The 23446-nt window shown below is 34.3% G+C and overlaps 1 protein-coding gene across 2 annotated transcripts; it reads right to left on the bottom strand.

Annotated features, from left to right (window-relative positions):
• Positions 1 to 1545: 1545 nt before the first annotated feature.
• Positions 1546 to 16067, bottom strand: GLIPR1L1 (GLIPR1 like 1). 2 transcript variants are annotated; one of them, XM_045553350.1, is made up of 6 exons: positions 15871 to 16067; positions 10108 to 10353; positions 6139 to 6230; positions 2962 to 3050; positions 2296 to 2316; positions 1546 to 1631 (listed from the first exon to the last, which is right to left on the bottom strand). In XM_045553350.1, the coding sequence occupies exons 1-6, from the start codon at positions 16042 to 16044 to the stop codon at positions 1546 to 1548; spliced, it is 708 nt and encodes a 235-aa protein (XP_045409306.1). In that variant the 5' UTR covers positions 16045 to 16067. The 2 variants fall into 2 exon arrangements, with proteins under 2 accessions (XP_045409306.1, XP_045409307.1); XM_045553351.1 differs by lacking the exon at positions 2296 to 2316.
• Between the last annotated feature and the right edge of the window lie 7379 nt (positions 16068 to 23446).

The raw sequence follows: 23446 nt of genomic DNA on the forward strand, positions 1-23446 counted from the left end.
ACAAGTTAGATGTAGTATCTATCCACAAGAAACTTTTAGTTAATGGTGATACAGATGAATCATCAATCACAATACGAAGTAATGAGTGCTATTTTTTAACCCCACCAGACCAATCTGGTTCAACTTTTATGTAACAAAGTTCTACGTTATTTTTCAGTTGCCATAGACCCTCAGGTTGAAGGTCACATAATCTGAGCATGCCCACATTAACCGTGCGTGTAGCATGAGGTGGAACCTAAGTGCTCTGACTGGACTGAGGAATGAGACTGAATTAAGAAGTGGAGCCCCCGGGCCACCCATGGCGGGATCCAGTCAGAGCTCATTTCTTGGCATCACCCCATGGCAAGATCCTATTAGATCATACCTCATTACCCTCTGACTATAAAATCAGCCCAATCTCCGCCCCTCCCCCCTGCCCCCGCCCCCCCCACCACCCCCCATTCAGGGACACACTGCTTTGGGGATTATCCCAGGTGTGATCTTTACTTGTGTCAAGTAATAAATCCTCCTTGCTATAACTGACTTGGCTGTGTCTATTGGCTTCATATCAGCCAAACAAATGAACTCCTCTATTTGGGAGGTAACATTTTAATTTATTTCACAAATAACGTGTCAGGCACTGTTTGTTTCCTCCTTGAACAGCCAGAAAAACTGACAAAATGAGAAGTCAAATAATTTGTCCAAAATCACCCAACCAGTGAGTGGTAGAGCAAGTTTTTGTTTTTGATTGTTTAGCCATTTTCGATTTTACAAAAAAGACCTTATTTTTGACAGCAGTTTTAAGTTCAGAACAAAATTGAGAGGAAGGTACAGGGATTTCTCATGTACCTCCTGCCCATACACATACCTAGCCTCCTGCATTACCAAAATCCCACACCAGAGTAGTACATTTGTTACAATTAATGAATGTATGTTGACACATCATTATCACCCAGAGTTCACAGTGTTCATTCTTGGTGTTATACATTCTATGCGTTTGGACAAATGTGTAAATGACGTGTATCCACCATTTTAGTATCATACAGAGTAGTTTCACTGTCCTAAAAGCCCTCTGTGCTCAAACTATTTATCTCTCCTTCCCTCCTAATCCCTGGGAACCACTCACTTTTTTTTTTTTTTAACTGTCTCCATAGTTTTATCTTTTCCAGAATGTCATATAGTTGGAATCATACGGTATGTAACATTTTCAGATTGCCTTCTTTCACTTAGTATTAGGTATTTAAGTTTCCTCCATGTCTTTTCATGACTTTATAGCTCATTTGTTTTTAGCACTGAATAATATTCTATTTTCTGGATGTACCAACATTTATTTATTCCTTTATTTACTAAAGGACATACTGATTGCTTCCAAGAGTTGGCCTATAAACATCTGTGTCCCAGTTTTTGTGTAGACATAAGTTTTCAACTCCTTTGGGCATTAAGTTTAGACACCAAAAAAGAGTTTAGAAGATTTAATAGACAGTTAAACTGATGATGAATTACATTTAGCTATAAACTATTCCTTTATTGTTGTATTTGAAAGTTTCTTTTATATATGAAAGACAATTAAAAGATTCTCACAAGAATAAAAGCTAGGCAGAATGAATTAAAGGCCATCCGCTGAGGTGCTTTCCCAATCAGAAGTGGATTTTCTGTCAATAAAACAAAACAGTTAAGAGCACAATTTAGTTTCAAGGGTAGGAAATAATAGGCTCAATACTAAAATATTTAGATAGGTACTATCAGGTATAGTAATTTTTCAAATCCATAAATAGAAAAAAAAGTTTAATACTATAAAAAGAAAAGCATTCATTTGCTTTTCTGAATTTCAGAATAAGATAATCCACTTAGGAAAATTAGCTGGACTTTCTAACTTAAGGAAATGAAAGCATTCTACCCAATCCTACATTACTTAAAAACCTTCATAATGTTCCCTACCAACAATGTCATGTCAACAAATATTTTTAAAACACCTCTTGTGTGGAAGGCTCAAAAATAAAAAATAAACAAAACTATAAAGTAGTTAACTTTATTTCTGGCACTCCAATCATGGCCCATTTAAGTCCCAGAACAAACATAATCTCTTCATGTTGAGTTTCATGTACGAAGAACCCTCTGTTAACAATTTCATTCGTTTCTGAAATAGTCCTTGCTCCAAATATTTCTCCATATCTTTCCACATGAAAATTTTTCTCCCCAGTTTGTTGTTCTAATAGGCTCTTGCACTTTGTTAATAATTCATTTGCTTTTCAAAAATTCATTTATTTGAGTTTCTACTACATATTTAGCATAATTCTAGGCTTTAGATATAATGGCTATTGGGCAAAAATAAAGTCCCTTTCATTGTAGGAAAGTGAGAGGGGAATTTTTATCACCAATTTTAGAACTGAATAAATAAAATGAATAAAATGATAATTTCAGACAGTGATAAATGCTATGAAAAATATACATTGGGTTAAATGATAGAAAATAATGAGGAACTTAATTATAATAATATCTAAAATGTCTTGAGAACTTACTTTGTTTGGGGCTCAAATAACTTTGTAATAATTCATCATTGTTAATCCTCTTAATCACCTCTGAGTTAAGCCATCTGACTCCAAGGACTACATACTTACCATTATGCTATATCTCTTATCTCTCAAAAAAAAAAAGTCACAAGCTAAAACTCATTTTTTTTTAAAGACTGACCAACAAAAAAGAGAAAACACAAATCCAGATTCATAGGATGAAAATGGAACACAGTTGTACCTCATTCCTTTCTGCTCTACGGCTTGAGAGGAAAAATAATCAGTGAAGAAAGGAAGGATTGTCTGAGTTTAAATATGATGATTTATGACAAAAGATTTATATAATCAGCAGTAATCAAATTTTGCCCATAAATGATGTACTTGAGAAGCCAAATTTAAAAATACAATGAATTTGTGAAAACTTTTTTCTCCCAATAGAATGCAATGATTTTTTTTTTTCCTTTTTGCTTACGGCAGAGCTTCTTTACACATTTCTCTTCCTTCGAGCACAGAGAACAAGGTTCTCCTTTCCTATAAGGGCGAGTATTTACATAATTTCCTCTGTAAAAAAGAGAGACATCGATTAGCCAAATGACTATTAATTTCTTTAATTTAGTGCATGTATTTATGCAAGTTGTTCTGATCATTCACTGTCATTAATGTTGAAAAGGAAAAATAACTTTGTTCCAATTTTATGCTCATTTCTTTTGTAAAAAGAAACTATTAAAACTGTTATTTACAGGATGTCCCTAAATCACATGGCAGTTATATTCTTGAATATTCTATAGAACACAAATTAGATGGGAACCTAATGTAATTATGGCTGTGATAGCCATAAAGTTTTTTGTCATAGATACTATGATTCTCTCTTCATTTTGTAAAATTTAAATTGCGAATGAAAACATGTACTTTATGATTTAATTTAAAAGTACAATATAATAGTCTTGTCTGGTTCCATTTGATGATATTATAGAAAGTAATGATTTGACAGCTATTATGTCTGCTTTTCAATAACATAAGCCAATACATTTTAACAAACCTCTTTCTTTTTTTTTTCATGTCTGTGTCTGTGGAAGACTAGGTAGGTTTTACTTACTGAGAGTAGCATAGAAAAACGTAATAATATGAGTGGCATTCCATTAAAGAATATGCCACAATTTATTTATCCATTCATCTGTTGATGGACATTTGAGTTGTTCAAGTTTTTGGCTACTAGAAATAAAGTTGCTGTGAACACTTTGAACATTCATTTTTTTTTTTTTTTCTTTGAGACAGAGTCTCCCTCTGTTGCCCAGGCTAGAGTGAGTGCCGTGGCGTCAGCCTAGCTCACAGCAACCTCAAACTCCTGGGCTTCAGCGATCCTACTGCCTCAGCCTCCCGAGTAGCTGGGACTACAGGCATACGCTACCATGCCCGGCTAGTTTTTTCTATATATATTTTAGTTGGCCAGCTAGTAGAGACGGGGGTCTCACTCTTGCTCAGGCTGGTCTCGAACTCCTGACCTCGAGCGATCCATCCGCCTCGGCCTCCCAGAGTGCTAGGATTACAGGCGTGAGCCACCGCGCCCGGCCTAAGATTTATTTTTTTAAAAATATTTTTTAGAAGGTTAGTAAAAACAAAACAAAAAGAAAGATGAATAAGTAACAAAGACTGTATATGGTGTGCATATTTACTATCTGGTACTTTATAGAAAAATATTTTTACTACTAGGTATAATGTTAGCTATGAGTTTTTCATAAATGCCCTTTCTTAGGTTTATGACATTTCTTTCTGTTTTTTAGTTTGCTGGGTGCCTTTATTCAGAATGAATGTTTGGCTTTTTTGGAAACTATTGAGATGATCATATGATTCCTTATTTTCAGGTTGATTAATATCGTGAACTACCTTGATTTATTTTAAAATGTTAAATCAGCCCTGCTAATTCTAATATCTGTGTCAGTTCTGCATCAGTTTCAAGTGATTGATTCTCCTCCTAATTATAAGTCTTATTTTCCTGCTTCTTTGCATGCCTGGTAATATTTGATTAGATGTCACACATTGTAAGTAGTAGATGCTGGATATTATTCATTTCTGTAAATCTATTTGTTTTTTTTTTTCTTTTTGGATGCAGTTAAGTTACATGGGAACATTTTAATACTTTCAGGTTTCAATTTATGAATTGTTAGGTATATTTGAAGCAGTCTTTTTCTACTCCTTGTGTAAGTGCCAGAAATTGTTTCCTCCCATTCTTTCAGATGGTTCTTACCTTGGCCTCAGTTTACACACACACACGTGCTAATAAGTATTCTGGAATATTCAGGGAATATCCTTTGCAGATCTCTTAGGTTCTCTGCATGTATTTCTCTCTGGTACTCTATTCCATGAACTCTAGCTGTATAGGTTTTCCTGAAGTCTTAGCTCAATTTCTTCAACTCCTGTTTTAGTTCTCTGTCCATGTGCCATGGCCTGAAAACTCCCTCAACATAGTAAGCTGGGGCAATTATAAAGCTAACTTTGGTTTTTTGCTGTTTCTCAGAGATCACAGCCCTTTGTTGTATAATAGCCAGTGTCTTAAAAACTGTTGCTTTATGTATTTTGTCTGTTTTCTTTTTTTGGTTGTTGTTTCAGTTGGTAGGGTATATTTGTCCCTATTACCAAGCCAGGAGTGATATGACAATATCCTGTTATGCTTTTGAAAGACCCATAGCAACCTGTTATGTACATGATTTGTTTGAACTCAAAAACCTGGCTTATTCAAAGCAACATGTTGCTCTACTGCACCATGAGCCTTAATCCTCTATTAATTTTTTTTCTGTTTTGCTTTCAAATTCAGTGATTAGTCTCCTCAACAGAAATGATGGCAATAAATAGTGTCAGCAGTTCTGCATTTATCTTGTATTTATAAAAATTGTATTCTGCCTCAGGCTTTAAGGTTATGAATTTGTCATTTTTATTTTTTGCTTTTGAGAAGCAGTGGAAGAAAACACAGAGAGATGTATACACATTTCTATCTCTCCATAGTGATCTTGGTATATCTCAGTTCCTTTTTTGCCAATCCTGTATAGTTATCCTTTGTCTTTGTTTTTATCTTTTGCACATTTTATTTTTAAATTTTTGTTTGTTGAAGAGTTGGGTTATTAATTGTCTTAATATTCTTTCTTGTACAGATACACTGGGATTAGAGTTCTAGAATTTCATTTTTGGAGTTTCCCTTTAGGCTTAAGCTATATTTCCATTTATATGTGCAATTATCAGTGAGACAATTAAAATTTTTCTGGTTATTTTATTAAGGTAATATACTTTTACCATCATTCTCAATCATTTTTTCATTCCACTTATATTGTATTAGAGAAGCAAATGCCAACCATTTTGTGTTCCAGTATTTAGATATTACTGTGGCAATGTATGTTATATTATCTCTTTTTTTACTTAACAATCTCCATCTTTTTCACTCTAAAGTTTAAATATTTTGTGACAGGCATAGCTCTTCCTTACACAAGGCAATATTCTATCACCATCTTCTATTTTCACATATTTCATTTGATTATCATTGTAGAGGGAGACTTTACTTATCAAAAATATATTTGTGTTCAGTATAAGAGCCTCTTCTTGGAAACCATTGTTAACATTAATTTCAGTTTAAAATATTTTTAAAAGAAAAATAACTTACGCAGGTCCATAGTTGCATACAAACAGTGCAGCTTCAAGCTTAGGACAATCTGCAACTGCACAACCAACTTTATATGAATTGGCCCAGACTACCTATGAGGAAAGCAACTTAAAATATAATATGCAAAACACGTCTGTGCATATAAACAGTACATTGTAGGAGTAGGTATAGTCTTTGTCATGCTAACAAAAAGAATATACATAAATATTTATTACTATTTTTTCTCTAATTTCTAATATTTAGTTTAAAATGATTATTTTGTTGACGCTGTTTTCATGAGGGCTACCTAACTAGTTTTCTTCTCATTGATAATTCTCATAAATAAAAGAAGAATATAATATAAAGCCAAAATCATAGTATAAAACATAGACAAAATTACAAGATGTTCTAGATGATTTGTGAAATATATTTTAATTCTCTCCATGGGCATATCATACAAGCAATATTAAAATAATATTATAAATAAAAACAATAACTTTTATCTGTTTTTCTCAGAAAAATCCTACATAATTTAATTTTTAATTTTCTGGTAGTAACTATATTCTCACCTGTGTCAAGTCATAAGAGACAGGTAGGCATTAAGAACATATTGAGTTGATTAAAAAAATGCATGACCTAAGGATGGTGAATATTTTTATCTAGTTGCAAAGAATGGCAAAGTTATTCAAAAGGATGAAGACTCCTATGGAAAACTAGCCATAAGAGAGAGATAAAGAGGTGAAGAACATTAGTAGTCCTTTGTGATAATGACAGAATAAAATTTTTCTTCATTTTCCAAATGAACAAATGGAAAATATTGATTTACTCTATCTAAAAAATAACCCAAGGAAATTTGGTAGATAATAGATTTTTGACAACAGAAATAAATTTTCTGAATTAATTTATTTTATGACTCTATTAGCAAAATTTATTAACCTAAACTATGTATTAGTCACTTTTTTCCATGGCCTTGTTATAGACAGAATAAATAATTTTGAAAAAAATATTTTAATGGCTCTCTGGTTGCCTGAGAGGTAGCAAAGTGCAGTAAAAAGCACAGTGAAATGAGATGTAAGAGATGAGCTTTGCTTCCAGCCATTTGTGTAGCTCTGGAGAGTGACTTATTAATTCTGAGCTAGTTTTCCACTTAATAAAATGAGATTAAGCTAGATCATTAAAAGATCCCTTTCCTTTTGAATGTTTCTAAAAATTTATAAACTATACAACTGCAAGTATATATATTTTCAAGAAATCATGTTTAAAAATTTGTTCATGAATAACCAGAAATACCATGTAATTCCATTTGATTAATTTACCTAAATTAAACTTTTTTTGGCTTTGAGAATGATAAAAATAAATATTGACTATGCATAGATCTAAAATGTACTGAGTTCTGGAGATTCAGAGGGTTGGAGGCATGGGCGGGGGTGGATGATGGGAGGTGCTGGGTGGGTACAATGTGCATTGCTCCAATGACGGATGCACTGAAGGTCCTGACTTCACTACTATTGAATATATTAATATCAATGTAGCAAGATTGCACTTGTACCCCATGAATATGTACAAATGAAAAATAAAGGAAAAAAATGTACTGTTTTCATTAAAGGAGCTAGATGTAACATTAATATGAACAATGGATGTAACTCTAATAGAATATTACCAAATGGTGAATGCAAAAAATTTTTATCTCATTTGGTTTTGAACATTAAGCAAGGTATAATTGTTGAATTAATAAGAAGAATGAACCTATTACTAATTATTAAAATTATGTGTAAATTAGCCAATGAAGAGTAAGCGCCCATTTCTCATGTAGCAACGCTAAAAGAGAAGGGGCATTTGGGAACAGGTTCTTTTTTTCTTACAATGAAAGAGAAGACAAAGGATATATTAACATAAAGGCTGTGACTCAGCCTTGATGCCATATTAGGTATATTGTATTTTGCTTATTATCAGGACACTTGACATTTGATTCATTCTCTCAATTTTCACAGCAATAGCCAAACCATATTTTTTACCAACATCTTTCCTGATATACTAGAGGATGTCCAGACTTAGAGCATTCTGTTGTTAAATAAGGAGTGAAGAGAGGGGAAAATGGAAGCTGCTGTTCTTTGTTCACTGTACCTCTGATAAAAATGACTTGCTTTCAGACACTGTATATTAATTCAATTCATACAAATGTGTAAGGTTGGAGAAGAAAGTGAGCTCTTTCTATTGCTCTAACAGTCGTTTTTAGGAGCTCAGTATCATATCTAGGATTAAAGCTTAGCTAAAAATTCAATTCTGGTTTTTACCAAAAAGGAGTAGCAGGGACACATTTATGCTTCTACCTTGAAACAATCAAAATAATTGGGAAAATTATAGGAAATAATGATTTTCATGCTACTGAACATTAGGCAACAAAAGATAATGCCCCTGAGAGTTTGGGAAAAAAAGATACGTACTGTGTAATTGTCCCAGCTTACTGTTTTAAGAGAGTTTCCAGATTATGGCTCAGGGAGGGGAAAACCAGGAAAAACTTGATAGACTCACATGGTTGAGAAAGTCTGAACTGAGAGTCTGGGGAGACCAAGGAAGCAGAAGTTAGAGGGCAGAGTAGTGAAGAGAAGAGAATTGTACAGTTGCACAACTGTGGAGATCTGCAGAGGGTCCTCATCAACTATTCAGCAGAGTGCTAGTCAGAGCATGCATGTGAAGAAACTACTCCAGGCTTGGGAAAGAACCACCTATCAGAACTAGAGGAAACATTAAGTAAACCAAAGTTGTTAAATAATAAAAAAAAAGAATAATAAAAAAAATGAACTACAGGAAACAATACTAAGACTTACACAAAGCCAGGAATATCCAAACTGGAAAACTTCATCATTCTCAGAGCACTGGGTGGAGTATGTGGAAGAATTCTGCCTCAGTAGTGACAGATAATTGACTCTAGACTAAATACTGCTTTCATTCTTCCTAACATATTTTAAAAGCAGGCACCAAAAGGATCAAATAAATTCCAGATAACTTACCTATGCTCTAGAAGACAGTTAAAGTATTTTTATAGGTACACAAATAAATCCAGCACCCAAAAGGGCAAAATTTACAATGTTGGGAATATAATAAAGTTTACCCAAGATGATAAGAGGCAGGAAAATTTGATTCATAAGGAAGTAAAATGTAAATCCATTTAAACTAAGCCAAAGCTACCCTAGATGCTAGAACTAGCATGGAAAACATTAAAATAATCATTATAACTGTATTCCATATGCTTAAAAAGCAAGATGAAAGACGTATCAGTTGAAGACATTTTTTAAAACCCCACAAATTAAACTTCTAGTTCTAAGATTGAAAATAAACTACATAGGATTAATAGTAGATTAAACATTATGGAAGAAAAGATTAGTGAATTTAAAGATGTAGCAAGAAGACTTAAATTAATCACATACAGAAAAAAAAATTTCAAGAAATAAAGAGACAAGAGCATCAATTAGCTGTGGAACAACTTTAAGTGGCCTTCTACACACATAACTAGACTCTAGAAAGAGAGAATAGAAAGGGAGAGAAAGAAATATTTCAAGAAACAATGGCCAACATTCTCCCAAATTTGATTTAACTATAGACTTATAACTCCAAGAAACCCAGTGAACTACATCTCAGGAAACACGAAGGAAACTATGGTAAATTATTATTAAATTTCTCAAGATCTATGATAAAAGACAAAATTTAAAGGCAGTAAGTGAAAAAAGACACATTACATACACAGGATTAAATAAGAGGGTTACAGTAGAATTTTTGTTGGAAGCAATGCAAGTGACAGTGGGGTAAGCTTTTTAAGTTCAGAAAAACAAACTCAGTATATAGAATTCTATTCCCAGTAAAAATATCTCCCAAATAAAGGTGAGATTTTCATAAATTAAGAAGAAATTCAGAAGAAAATACTAAAAAATTTTGTCGTGCAATTGAAATGTGCACAAATAAGGACAAATTAATAAGATATCAAATATTTACCTGTGTATAATGTCCACAAACTTTGGAACATGATATATTATCAAAATTATAAGATTCAACTTCACTATACCAACTAGTAATGGCAACTCTTGATGTAAATCCATTTATTCCACCTAACCATATATTTTGTCCAACATATTGAAAATTTTTATCACATGCATATGGTGTATCTAAACAGCTGTCATGCATGAATTGACACTTCTTTGCCCAAGCTTCAGCTGTCTTCGCTAAACTTTCATCCCAACTCTGAAAGATAAAAATAATTAACATTTAATTGTGCATTTGTTTGCATCAAAATTATTCTAATAACTGTTATCAATTACATTTTACTTAGTTTTTTATTTTAATAAAATATAGTTTTTCTTTGGTATTTATTATGTTCATAGTTAGTCATTTCTTTTTAGTTATGCTTCAGTAACACTCATTTAATACCCACTCTGTGACAGTTCATGGTTATATTTCCAGTAATGAGCCGATGGCCTGATCCATTAGAGACACCCAACAACTAAATCTGAATGTGATTAAAATATGTCAGAGTTCAAAGTCTAATAATTCAGAATTTCATGCAAATTTATCATAAGTAAAGGATAAATATTCATTAATAATGAAAAACAGAAAAAAAAAACTCGGAATGGAAAGAGAGTAATTTCTTCAATTTATTCAAGGGTATCTACAAAAATCCCAAAAACCTCTCTACATAATGGTGAAATATTATAGTAAAAGATTTCCCTTGAGATTGGGAAAGAAACAAGATGTCTGCCCTCTTTATTTCTACTTAAAATTGTACAAAAGATTAGGTGTCTAATAGAATATATGAGCTACAAATATATCTGATAAAAAATATAAAATGTATAAAGATTGGAATCTATCATTTTTCACAGATGGCACTTCTGGATAGATACAAAATTCAAATGAATAGATAACCAAAACTATAATAAATAAGTGAAATTATCAAAGTTGCCATATACAAGGAAAATGTACAAAAAATCATTTGAATTTCCATATATGTATCTACAAATTAATAACTTTAAAAATATCAAATATGTATAAGTGATATACAAGATCTCCACACTGAAAACTATAAAACATCACTGAAAGAAATTTTAAAAGACTTAAATAAATGGGTAGATATAAAATGTTCATGGACCAGAAGAATCAATATTGAAAAAAATACTGATCTTGATATTTAATTTATTTCTAATAAAATCCAAGTGGCTTTTTTTGGTAGAAATTGATTATAAAATTTATATGGAAATGCAAAGGACCAAGTATAGCTAAGACAATTTTTTACAAGTAGAACAAAACTGTAGACTTTCTCTAACAGATATCAAGATTTTCACAAAACTTCATTAAGATAGTATAGTATTGACACAAGAACAGACAGCCCAATGGAACAGAATAGAGTCCAGAAACAATTTATGATAAAAGTGACAGTCTCAATGTAGTTATTATTGCCAAGTTGATTTTTTAAACATCTTTTTAATTTGAACTAATTATAAATTCACAAGAAGTTACAAAAATAAAGGTCCTGTATAAACTAATTTCCCCAATGATGATGTCTTCTTTATTTATTTGTTTATTTATTTATTTTGGACAGAGTCGTACTCTATTATCCACGCTACAGTGCCGTGGCATCAGCCTAGGTCACAGCAACCTCAAACTCCTAGGCTCAAGCAATTTTCCTGGCTTAGCCTCCTGATTAGCTGGTACTATAGGTGCCTGCCACCACGCCCAGCTAATTTTCATATTTTTAGTAGAGAGGAGGTCTTGCTCTTCCTTAGGCTGGTCTTGAACTCCTGACCTCAAGTGATTCTCCTGCATTGGCCTCCCAGACTGCTAGGATCACAGGCGTGAGCCACCGTGCCCGGCCGATGATGTCTTCTGTAACTATAGTATAATATCAAAATCAAGAAATTGACATTGGTACAATCTGTACCATCTACAGACCTTTTTAAGATTTCAACAGTTTTACATGCATTCACTTGTGTGTGTGTAGTTTTATGCAATATTATCACATGTATAAATTGAAATAATCACCCCCACAATCAAAATACAAACTGTTCTATCATCACAATGATCCCTCATGCTAACCCTTTAAAGTCACACTCAGTCACAACTTACTCCACTCTATCCATAACCCCTGGCAATCACTAATGTGTTGTCCATTTCTATAATTTTGTCATTTCAAGAATGTTATATGACTAGAATCCTACAGAATGTAACCATTTTAAGATTGGATTTTTTTCACTCAGAATAGTGCTGTTGAGATCCACCCATGTTGTTCTATGCATTGATAGTTTGTTCTTTTTATTGCTGAGTAGTATTCCACAGTAAAGATGTACCATAATTTGTTTAACTTTCACTATTGATGGAAATTTGTATGTTTATAAGTTTGGACCAACATAAATAAAGCTGCTATAAATATTTGTTAACAGATTTTTGTGAAGCAATATATTTTACCTTTTCTAGGAAAAAAGGAAAATTAGAAAGGCTAAGGTGTATAATTACTGGGACATGTGGTAATATGTTTTTGTTTTTTTTTTTAAATAGAATTAGGGCCTACAAGTTGAATTCCATTACGTGTATATATTGTATAGTGGTGAAGTCTGGGTTCTTGTACCCATCACCCGAAGTACAACTGAGTGTACACTGCACTCCACTGGTAATTTTCATCCCTTACCCTCTCCCACCCTCCCCTTCTTTTTGAGTCTCCAATGTTCATTATACCACTCTGTGTGTCCTTGATGGCCACAGTTTAGCTCGCACTTGTGAGTTAGAACATGTACCTTTTATTTTTATGTTCCTCAGTTACTTCCCTTAGGATAATAGCCTCCATTTCAATCCATGTTGCTGCAAAAGACATTATTTCATTCTTTTTTATGGCTGTGTAGTACTCCATGGTGTGTATGAGTATGTGTGTGTTTATATATATGACATTTTCTTTATCCACTCATTGTTTGATGGGCACTTAGTTTGATTCCATATCTTTGTGATTGTAAATTGTGTTTCAATAAATCTATGAGTGCAGATATCTTTTGATATAATGATGTCTTTTCCTTTGAGTAGATACCCAGTAGTGGAATTGCAGGATCAAACAGATCTACTTTTAGTTATTTGATAAATCTCCACACTGATCTCCACGGAGGTTGTATTATTTACATTCCGGCCAACAGTGTGTGTGTGTTCCCCTTTCACTGCATCTATATCAACATCTATTTTTTTCCTACTTCTTAATAATGCCCATTCTAATTGGAGTAAGATGGTATTTCATTGTGGTTTTAATTTGCATTTATTTGATGATTAGTGATATTGAGCATTTTTTCATATGCTTTTTGGCCATTTGTATATCTTCTTTTGAAAAATGCCTGTTCATGTCATTTACCCAGTTTTTAATGGAGTTGTTTGTTTCTTTCTTTCTGAGTTGTTGAGTTCCTTGTAGATTCTGGATGTTAGTCTTTTGCCAGATACATAGTTTGTGAATACTTTTTTCCCATTCTATAGGTTTTCTATTTACTCTTTTGATTATTTCCTTTGTTGTGTTGAAGGTTTTTAGCTTAATTAAGACACATCTGTCTATTTTTATTTTTGTTGCATTTGCTTTTGGGGTCTTAGTCATAAATTCTTTGCCTAGGCCAACATCCAGAAGCGTTTTTCTAAGGTTTTCATCAAGGATTTTTATCATTTCACATCTTACATTTAAGTCTTTACTCCATCTTGAGTTAATTGATGGTATCCAATTTCATCATTCTGCATATGGCTATCCAATTTTCCCAGAACCATTATATATTGAATAGTGTGTTCTTTCCTCAGTGTATGTTTTAGTATTAGAGTTTTTTGCATTAAGAATTGTTGTGTCTTTTGTAGAACTGGCCCTTTTATTATTCCTAAATGTTCCCTTTTATTTCTGGTAAATCTCCTTGTCTTAAATTCTACTTTGTCAGATATAAATATAGCACTCTATCTTAATTATGTTTAAAGTTTGCATAACATATTTTTCCATCCTTTTACTTTGATCCTGTCTATGACCTGTTTTTGTTACAAAAATCATTAATCCAATCTGATAATCTTTTTTTATAATTGACATGTGCAATATTTGTGTTTAATGTAATTCTAAAATGGTTAAGTTTTAGTCTACCGTTTGCTATTTTCTATTTATCCCCTCTGTTCTTGTTCCTTGTTCCTGACTTTTTTCCCAAATATTAATCAAGGACTTTTTAGTATTCTATTTATTGTATTCTTAGGTCTCTGTATTTTTTAGTGGTTACTCTAGATATTAAAATGTGCATTCTTAACTTCTCCTTGTCCTCATGGAAATATTATTATAACTCTTAACAAACAATGTAAAGAACTTTCATTCTTTTCATTCTAAATAATTCTATTTATCCCCACTTCATTTTTTGTGCTTTGGTTGTAATTTTGCTTCTATAATACATCATTATGAACCTCACAATACATTGCTATTTGCTTTAAGTAGCCAACGTTATGAAGACAATATGAAGAAAATATATTTAATCCCACATTTACTCTTTTAATCATATAATATACAATAAAATTCTTTTAAAAGATATAACCAATATCACTATTAATATTAGCATTTTTGAGTTCAGTTTAAGATTTATTTCTAGCTCATTCATGCCCTGCGCCCACCCCCTAACCTGTTGGAGATAAAGGTAAACATAATATATTAAAATATTTGAACAATTCTGCATGAAAGAGATCAGTTTATTTTTGTTTTATTTTCCAAACCTTTTTGAAATTCCCTCCTCCTCCAAATATCATTTTCCCATACAGTAGAATAGTGCTGTTTTGAACTTATTTTAGTGCCTGAGTTGTAATTTTATGATTACTTCTATTTTATTTTCTGTTAGATAGAAAGGAAGAAAGCTGGAATAGACATGAGTTATAATGTATCTACATTTGCATAGTACATAAAATAGACTAATACTATCAACATTTGTGTTCATAATTATATCATGTTTACAAGCAAGAAAAAGTTATAATGCAAGGGAAATTTCCAGGAATAAAATTCAGTGAAGAATTTGTTAAAAATTTGTAATTTCTACAGATTATTTTAATAATACAATGCTCTTTATGCTTTGTCTTTAATAGATTACTCACTTTCACCTTATTGTCTATATGATAGAGGTCTACAAAAGACACAACCAGTGCAATGTTTTTGGAATTTAATTTCACATAGTTATTAGGTTTCATGAAAATGACCATCTGATAGTGTTCAAGTGTTGATTTCCTTATTCACATCCTTGTAGAGCAATCTTTTTATTTTTCAAATAAACACTACACATGGTGTTTTCACTTTGGGTTTATATGATGTTAATAAAAATAGATATGAAAACAAGAGACTCTCCATCCTTGTGCTATTTCTTTTATACCTAGTAACTCGGTTGTGTGAGACAGGAAATGCTAGCCAAAAAGTGGGAGGAAACCAACAAACCTGTGCGAATTACATAAAATACCTTAGTGGTGAAAACCAAGCTACTTCCAAACACAGCCCCTTCCGCATCCCCGCCCTCCTCGTGTCCCCTGGCCAAGAAATTAAGTACTGGTCAAGGAACAGATTTAAGTTGTCTTTTCTCATCCACTTCCACCATTACCTGGAGACAGCTCAGTCAAAGGGTGATTTTGTTTTTTTAAACTGCATGTATAAAGTCCAGATGGAATTAGTACAATAAGTCCATGAAATATACCGCCCAGATACTTTAGGATGAACCAAAGACATAAGAACCAGCCCAGGTTCTTTCTCACCATATATTTCATGTCTCCTGCAGAGGGGCTGACTTTGCTACGCCATTCGTTGTGAGCCGTGACGCACTCGTCTATAAATTTGTGGTCTGTGATTCTTGGGACTTTGGAAGATTTACTGGCTACCAGACACAGACCTAAGATCCATAAGCAACTACATTTCTTCTTCGGAGCCATGGGAGGACGCCCAGGACTCTCTGACTGCGTAGACCAGTAACGGCTCCGACAACCCGATTTCCTCGGCCTCGCGGTCCACGATCTCCCTTGGCTCCAACCTCCCGCACGGGCTCGAGCCCAGCACTGGGACGCTCAGAGCGCGGGGCGCCCGTGGGCAGTGTTGTCATGGGGGCGGGACACGCTGCAGGATTCGCCTGCTACAAAGCCCTACAGGAGAAAGCCCTGAGTCTCCCCCTGGTGGAGGAGTTGGAACCATCCAAACTGCTTTCCACAAATCCAATCCGGAGTCCCCGCACAGTGAGCCTGGATTGTAATCCAGATTGCAACACAAAGGCAGCACAATGTTAGGTAAACAACAAGTATGGGATGCTGACAATGGGCCAGGGCTGTGCAAAGGATTACATATTAGTTTCATAGACTTTGCTTCTGTGTATAGTTTAAAAAAATATGTATATGTATATATATATATATATATATATAAACTGTAGCACCATATTGACCCTTTCTTCAGAGATTGGGAGTAAAAATAGACAATTCATACACTTGATGACATACTATGCACTAAATTATTCACTTGTCAAACATTTAACAGTTTGCTTCTGTTTTCTTATCTGAAGAGACTGAACACCAAGAAAGATAAAAATAAACAGGTGAAAAAGTGTAGCCAAGTAGTTCCTCTTGACAAAATCTTTCCTTTTTGTTAGTTTGGAACAGACCTACTGTTGGGAACTAGTAGACTCCAAAGGACTGTTTTAATTGGTATTCTACATACTAGACGGAGTACATTCAGTTGCTTATTTGACCTACGTTGCAATATAAATCAACTTCATTTGGCTTAATGTTTTAAATCCATTATATCAGTTATATTGTTATTCAATAATAAACCAGCATTTTTTCCATGACATTAGATGACATTTTTTCAGTATTTCTATGGTTCAAATGTCTTTATTTAATAAGTTGAGGGTTTTTTAAATAATGCTATTTAAATCAAGTGAACATATTAATATATTTACATCTACTGAATGTTCTGCCATAGTCAATTAACCTTTACACTAAAAACACAACAAAACAAACAAAAAAACCCCACTTTGATGGAAGTGTTATCTTTTTTTAATAAAAAGCAGAAAATTAGATTATAAAATGGAGAAAATGCAAGGATCCTAATGGAAATTCTATTGGGCAATAGAGAAAATATTTCTGCTGTACTATCAGAACTGTTATATATGCTATTTTAGTATCACATACATAGTCCAGACTAAGCTTCTGATATCCCATACCCCAATATATGTAAACATAGACATATATGTGTGTATGTATGTGTATGTATAAGTATACAAATAACTATATAGCTATATACACATACATGTATATATACACATACATGTCTCTCTGTGTATATACATGAATACAAGTATATGCATGTATATATACATAGATATATATAAAGAAAATGTTTTAATAAATAAATGTGTAGAGAGAGAGAGAGAGATTTTAAGGAATTGGCTCACTTGATTGTGGGAGCCACGTATAAAATCTGAAGTCCTAGGTATGGTCCACAAGGCATTACATAATCTAACCTAACTCTCCTAACTCTCTGGCTCCTTTCCTGCATTCTCTCCTAGCTCACTCTGCTTCAGCCACATCCATCAGTTTGACAAGGATGCTCTCCCCTAGCCCCTTTGTACTTGCTGTTCGTTTTGTCTGCAATGCGCTTTGCAGAGTTCCCTTCAGTTAAATCTTCCTTGATCACTCTACATCCTCAATCTGGCAGTGTCCATTCACTTAATCTGTTATGTTTTTCTTCTTTGCATTAATTGCTACCTGAATTTGTGTTATTTATTTCTTTAATGTTTGTCTCCTCTATTAGATTGTTAACCTTCACCACAACAGTGGCCTTGTTTTCTTCACTGCTAGATCTCTAGCACTTTAAACAGGTACTGTAGGCCCTCAGTAAAAATTTATTGAATGCATGAATGAAGAAATGAGTGAGTACTCTTTAACTTTCTAATAATATTGTATACAATCGTAAGCCTCCTGAGAGCAGAAACTGTATTTTACCTGTCATATATATACACAATAAATATTTTTAACTCAACCAATAATTTAAAAAGCAATACTAGATAGGCTTATATTTTATTTATTTATTTATTTTTTTGAGACAGTGTCTCACTCTGTTGCCTGGGCTAGAGTGCCGTGGAGTCAGCCTAGCTCACAGCAACCTCAAACTCCTGGGCTTAAGCGATCCTACTGCCTCAGCCTCCCGAGTAGCTGGGACTACAGACATGTGCCACCATGCCACCATGCCCGGCTTTTTTTTTTCTTCTATATATATATTTTAGTTGGCCAGATAATTTCTTTCTATTTTTTTTTAGTAGAGACGGGGGTCTCGCTCTTGCTCAGGCTGGTCTCGAACTCCTCACCTTGAGCGATCCACCCGCCTCGGCCTCCCAGAGTGCTAGGATTACAGGCGTGAGCCACCGCGCACGGCCAGTTTATATGTTTTATCTTTCTTAACATTGGGTATAGTGGCAGATAGTTGGTGTTCAGTAGATGTTTATTGAATGCATGAATGAATGAACAAGTAAATGAAAATTTAAAGTAAAAGGTGAGCTTCAAATGCAATCTATTTTGAATCTGCAAAGTAATAAAGGTTAACATATTGCTAATGTAGTTTCACTTAGTGTATAAATAAATTAACTGGCTTTAACAACAGAAACAATTTAGGTGTGCAAAGCCTAAGCACCAGGAACAGACAAGGGCATGTCCTAATGTTATTTTCTTCTATATCTATTTATAGAATGGCCAAGGTTAGCTGGGCCCTGGGATTTTTTACAGTCTTTGATAAATTCTTAAAAAAAAAGTTTAGTTTTTTTGTTTCATGTTTATGTGCTTTTTAAAAAGTTTACTCTTGCTTTTCATTCTATGTGGGGATAATGGGCATATGAATTTTATAAAGTGCAGTGGAGAAATAGAAAGGATGATAACATACCCATTGAGTTTACTATTTTTATGCTTTAAAAATGTATTTGTATTTTTACTCCCAAGCTGGCTCCAATCTTCACATTTTGACAATACTGATATCGTTTGGATGTTTGGCTCTTCCAAATCTCATGTCGAAATTTGATCCCCAGTGTTGGGTCTGGGGTCTGGGGGGGGGGTTTGGATCATGGAGAGGCAGCTCCTTCATGAATGGCGTGGTGCCCTTCCTGAGATAATGATTAAACACATGACAGCTGGTTGTTTAAAAGAGCCTGGCACCACCTACTGCCTCTTTTGCTCCTGCTCTGGCCATGTGAGGAGCCTACTCTTCCTTCTCCCCAATTGGAAGCTTCCTGAAGCCTCCACCAGAAGCAGATGCTGGTGCTATGCTTCTTGATCAGCCTGTAGAACTGCGAGCAAAATAAACCTCTTTACTTTGTGTATTACCAAGCCTCAGGTATTCCTTTATACCAGCACAAAATGGGCTAACACAATTTCAGGGGAGCTAGTTTTGAAAAGTTACTGCAGACTAGACAAACAACATGATTATGTGGGAAGAGAACTGGATCTGACTTCTAATTTAGGTATCTGACATTAACCTGCGTAATTTAGGAAAGTTAGTACATGTTCGAGTGGAGTAGAACCTCAGAAATATCTCCAACCAGCCCTTCCTCTTTATGGATGAGGAGATGATGCCCAAAAACATTGTGTACAGAGCAAATATAAAAAAAATTGACAGAGTAAAGAATAAAAGGGAGATTCCTAACTTCTAGCCTGTGTCCTATTATATAATTTTAGATTGTATATTATATATATATACACGCACATACACATGTAATTATATATGTAATAATCTATATGTATATATATGCACATATATTTAAAATAATATCTATATCTAATATCTATATATCTCTACGTAATATACTCAGTTTTGTGTTTTTAAATAGGTGCAAGTTCCTTAGGAGAGGATGTTACAGGATATGCTTAAATTTTTATCCCTCTCAAAACACCAATCTGGGGGCTGGGCATATGATAGGTGCTCTATGAAATATATTAAATAGAATTCAGCTGTACGAAGAATTACACAACAGCCGTCGTGGATCCGGGCCGGGCTTGGAAAAGCCCCGGTGCGAGTCCGCTCCAGCTCCCCGCCGGGGTTTAGGGGCCCCGCGGAGCCTCCGGCTGCGGCAGCGAAACCTGCACCCCTTTGGGTTTCCCAGCAAGTAAGTCCGCGAGCACGGCGGGGTCTCGGGCGGGGTGGGGCAGGCCACGCCCGGGAACTGGGGGCGCAAACTGGGGGGCGGTAGATGGCGTGAAAGGAACAGGGGACTGGGTCCGACAGCGTTTTTGCTTCCGGAAATGAGAGAGGGCAATTCGAGGCCCTGCGTTGAGGCGCCTGTTGCCAGGCAACCTGCAGCCGCGGGCCGGCCTAGCCGGAGCCCTCTGCGGGAACTGTCCCTTCCAGTCTGTCCCGCCTGAAGTTTTTCTGAAGACGGTTCTGGGCGGAAGCGCCCTGGTGTACACTTTCTGCAGCCCTCCTACTCTGGACGTGTTCATCGCAGAGCTTGTTAAGGCAAGTCTGTTCCTCTGTCCACTGTGTCCTTTGCCTGTCCGGAAACCCCAGATAGGAGGGAGAGGGGAATTCCTTTGGGTACACTGCGGGTGCTCTGAAGTATAATTTAATTTTGGGGAGACTGATGGGAGAGCAAGGAGATTGCTTTGTTTAAAATTAGGAATGACCTCAGATTCAATTCAGAGACCTGGGTCTGTGATCATCCTGGATCCACAATAGACTTGGTCCCTGCTCTCATGGACCTTAAATACTAAATTGTATTTACAAATCTCTTTCCTTTTCTCTTGTTTATGAGCTGGATTAGATCAATTTATTCTTTGCTTTCCATTATATTCTGACTTGGTATAAGCAACATTAATAGCCGCTAATATCACTCACCAAGAGAAAAATGATGATTATTGGAATTGGAAATAATCATCCTTTAAAAATGAGGGAAGTGGGAAGTGAGCTCAATTCTTTTGGTAGTACTAAGATACCAGCCAATAACATTTATTGCATGCCAGCAAAATCATCTCATGACTTGCAGCAGCTGGAGTGGGGCCAGAAGCCATTCAGAAGTGTTCTTCCCTCCTCCTGCCACCCCACAGGACCCCAACATGTCTTAACTGGATATTCAGTACTTTAGGACAAGCGTTCATTGGGAATGCTGATTCTTGTGCCACCAAGTTTAGGTTTTTGGTATTCTTTAGCCTCTGCAGCTAATTAATTCTTCTATTACCTGTTCCAGTGAGGGTCTAGTATACTGGAAAGAAGTATGAAAACTGTGTATGAACTCAGGCTCTGCAATAACTGGCAAACAATTTGGCAAAGTAAAATTCACTTTTCTGGGTTTCAGCTTTCTCAGTTTTAAAATCAAAAGGTTTGGCTATTTTATCTCTGAAGTGCTGTCCAACTCTTAATAAGATTCTCTAAGTAGTGTGCCAGTGGCTTGACTGCTCTAATTCTATAAATTCTGGATGTTCCATATATGATGGCATTGTCTTTTGAATACTCTTACTATATCTGAATGAACTATTAATATTTTTGTACTAGGTAGTTCTGAATTAACTTATATCTGAATTGACTGAATTAATTTCTTTAATAAATATTTATGAAGTTCCTACTCTTTTCTAGGTTTTCTAAGTCCTGACATATAGGGTGAGCAAAACCAGTAGTCCTTGCCTTTATAAGGTTATAGTCTAGTAGTCAAGACAAATAACTATCATTTAATGCTTTAAACACCTTATCTAATTGTTTGAAAACAGAATTTATATGTTGGCTTTATGATTATGTCATTAGGTACAGAGAAATGACAATGATCTAAGAATATGTTAAAATGTATACATATATTTGGCTATGCATTAATTTGTTGACTAAATAAATATTTATTAAGTATCTATGCTATATTAAGGGTAGGAGATACCAACCTTCTTGGTCTTGACAGTTTATTAGAGAAATGAAAAGCTAATTACAGTGAAGCGTGATGATTGTCATGACTGGGGAAGTACAAGGACTAAGAGGACCTGGACACTTGAGGGTTTAAATTTTGCTGTTTTTATTAATATTATTTGCAAATGAATTATAGTGATCTAAAATGATCTATAGTGATTTGAAATGGCTATAATAGTTGCTAAGGTATAAATAATTGAGGGACTGATGTGTTGGGAAAATCACTGTGCTGACTGCTAAGCATCCCTATCTCAACTTGGGCTTGTTAGCTCGTAATCATCATGGCAAAAAGAATAATGCTTGTGATTAAACAACCCAGCCCCCAAACAACAACAACAACAAAAACCCCAACAAACCAACAAGAACAAAAAACCCATACCAAACCAATAGCAACTTTAAAACAACTTGCTTCTTTGTGAAAAATAGCTCTGAAAAGAAAGCCATTTGTAGTGCTATATTATTATAGTAGTCTCAAATCTGATGATTTGTGATATTTTCAGAATAAGTCTACTGTTGGTTGATAAGTCTTCCTGATTTTACTCTTAGAGTAGAATTCCAGGCTGAAGGCAAGGGTTTTTTAGGGGAGAAGTGGTCTGGGGATGGGATGAAGGAAACCTTATATACAAGTTAATAAGGAACTGGATTATCTTTCAGGTAAAAAGGTTTCATTGGTGGTGAAATAAAAGTACATTTTAATAATAATGATGGCTACCATTTATTGACTGTTACATTATTCCAGCAGGATGAGAAAAGTGCTAACATTAAATTCATTTTACACATTAGAAACATTGGCTCAGAGAGAGGAAGTTCTTACTCACACTTAAATTATGGGAAAGTGGCAAAAATCAGGATTCTAACATAAATCTAACTTCAAGCTGGTACTACGTATGACATGCTATCTTTAAAAAAACAAAAATAATTTACTATTAAAATAAATCCAAGTCTATTTATAGAAAGAGAAAGTATGAATGAATAATTAAACAAAAATTTATCCTTGGTAATATAAGGATAAAGTATAAAATAAAATATACAAAATTTTGGCGACAGATATAGTCATCTGATCTTTATTTCATAAATATTTGCAAGCTTACTATTTTCAACATTCTCTTGCAAGCATTTTTACCAGTCACCACATAATATTAATTGGACGATTCACTCGATTTTATTCTTTGTATTAGATGAAGAATACTGTTTGCTAAAAATATTTTCATCAGCCCACTCTGGCAAAACCAAAACTGTTAAAGGTTTGGAAAATGAGTAAAGAAAATAAATGTATATCTCAATGTGATAGAGAAGACGGACATGCATTAGTTTCCTATTGCTGCTGAATGATTATCATAAACTTAGTAGTTTAAAACAACAAATTTATTCTTTTACAGTTTTGGAAGTCAGAATGGGTTTTAAGGGGCTACAACTAAG

The sequence above is a fragment of the Lemur catta genome, chromosome 6 (genome assembly GCF_020740605.2).
Source record: "Lemur catta isolate mLemCat1 chromosome 6, mLemCat1.pri, whole genome shotgun sequence".
In the NCBI taxonomy this organism is placed as follows: domain Eukaryota; kingdom Metazoa; phylum Chordata; class Mammalia; order Primates; family Lemuridae; genus Lemur; species Lemur catta.

Coding starts and splice junctions, on each gene's coding strand:
- GLIPR1L1 (XM_045553350.1), bottom strand. CDS start 16,044: ATGGCTCCGAAGAAGAAATGTAGTTGCTTATGGATCTTAGGTCTGTGT. Junction 10,354..15,870: donor CAGGAGACATGAAATATATG/GTGAGAAAGAAC, acceptor TTTATCTTTCAG/AGTTGGGATGAAAGTTTAGC. Junction 6,231..10,107: donor TTTGTGGACATTATACACAG/GTAAATATTTGA, acceptor CTTTCCTCATAG/GTAGTCTGGGCCAATTCATA.